General features: G+C 55.2%; 1 protein-coding gene across 1 annotated transcript; it reads left to right on the top strand.

Annotated features, from left to right (window-relative positions):
- Window positions 1-487: 487 nt before the first annotated feature.
- Window positions 488-1,096, top strand: SDRG_17329 (hypothetical protein; the record flags this gene model as incomplete). Its single annotated transcript, XM_008623570.1, has 1 exon — window positions 488-1,096. The coding sequence occupies one exon, from the start codon at window positions 488-490 to the stop codon at window positions 1,094-1,096; it is 609 nt and encodes a 202-aa protein (XP_008621792.1).
- Window positions 1,097-1,448: the final 352 nt, after the last annotated feature.

The following is a 1,448-nucleotide window of genomic DNA, read 5'->3' as shown; positions in this document are numbered from 1 at the left end:
CCTTAGTCACCGCGTCTTGCAGACAGGTCACTGCAACGTAATGCAATTACTATTGCAGTGGTAGGACGTTCTGACCGCCCGTGAGACGAGGCGGCCGAGGGTACTGGTCTACAAGGTGGTCTACACTACTCACCCACCAACCGCATCTATGTCGTCCGTCCACACGTCTTTCTCATGCGCCGTCTCGCGCGACGACGCACGCAACAGTGTGAGCAACTGCCATCAACTCGTATCAGCAACTGCCATCAGCTCCCATCAGCAAAAGCTATCAGCAAAAGCTATCAGCAAAAGCTATCAGGCGATCCAAATTTTCGCAGCGACAACAAGTCGAAACACAAACATGTCATGATGGGGTGACACCATACTAACTTTGTGTATGATCTCATACGGTTGGTTCATTTTGGCCAAGGGAATAACTAGTTCTTATTCCCTTGGTTTTGGCTCACTTGTTCGGACGTCATTCTCGATTTCGCGCTTCCACCCCACCATGCACGGACACCGCCTTGCTTACTTCGTCGCCACCGTCGTCGCGTCGGTCTTGGGCCACGACGCGTGCGGCGAGATGCCCACCACGGCTCCGACGAATCCCGTCGGTCCGCCGTGCGCATTTGCCAAAAGCACGGTCGTGACGCTCACGGCGGACAACGGCGGCAGCTTGTACGCCTGCAGCAACTGCGTCAAAGACGCCAAGGACTTTGGCGCGTTCGTGACCAGTATGAAGAGCAATACGTGGACTATTCAGCCGCTGGACGGGCACCTCGTCGCGCTCCACGCCAACGGCTTTAGCGGGATTGGCACCAATGTGCTGGCGCCGAGCATGGACCTGTCGCCCGGTATCGCTGAGCCCGACCAGGTCATGCTGCCCTTCACCGTCAACGGCGCGTCGAACGCGCATCAATGGGCGTGCACGGTCGTCGGCTCCAACCAAATTATGCTCCGCAACATCGCGAACGGCAAGTACCTCGCGCGCTGCGACGGCTGCGACGGCGACCAGATCCCGCCGCCTGACCTCTTCCAACCGGTCTTTACGCTTTCGGCGCCGCACGGCAACCAAACCACCGCCTCGATGGTGTGGACGTATGCCCTTCAGCCATAAACAATACATAATACTCTGATACCCCGTGACACCTTTATGGATGGTGCATCTCGAAGACCATGATGTCGAGCATCGTTGTTGAAGTGAGTCGATTTATCTTAGATATAACTTATTATACTAGTACACCGAACCATTTTTGGGGTGGACTTTGGACTCCGAGCGTATTGGGACTGACGGCAGCAGCGGTGGATTCTGATACGTTTGTACTCGGTGTAGCGGGGTAGGGTTGCATATATATAGTCTTCGGGCGAGACTTCGAAGGAGGGGACACCAGAGCCAGAAAAAAAGATCCGTTATGCAGGTAAGTCGTTGACTTGATGTGCGCTACCGTCTATTGCGAGGAGTGCAAATG

This window comes from Saprolegnia diclina, assembly GCF_000281045.1.
Source record: "Saprolegnia diclina VS20 unplaced genomic scaffold supercont1.269, whole genome shotgun sequence".
Lineage (NCBI taxonomy): Eukaryota > Oomycota > Saprolegniomycetes > Saprolegniales > Saprolegniaceae > Saprolegnia > Saprolegnia diclina.
This window is presented reverse-complemented; position numbering and strand designations above follow the sequence as displayed.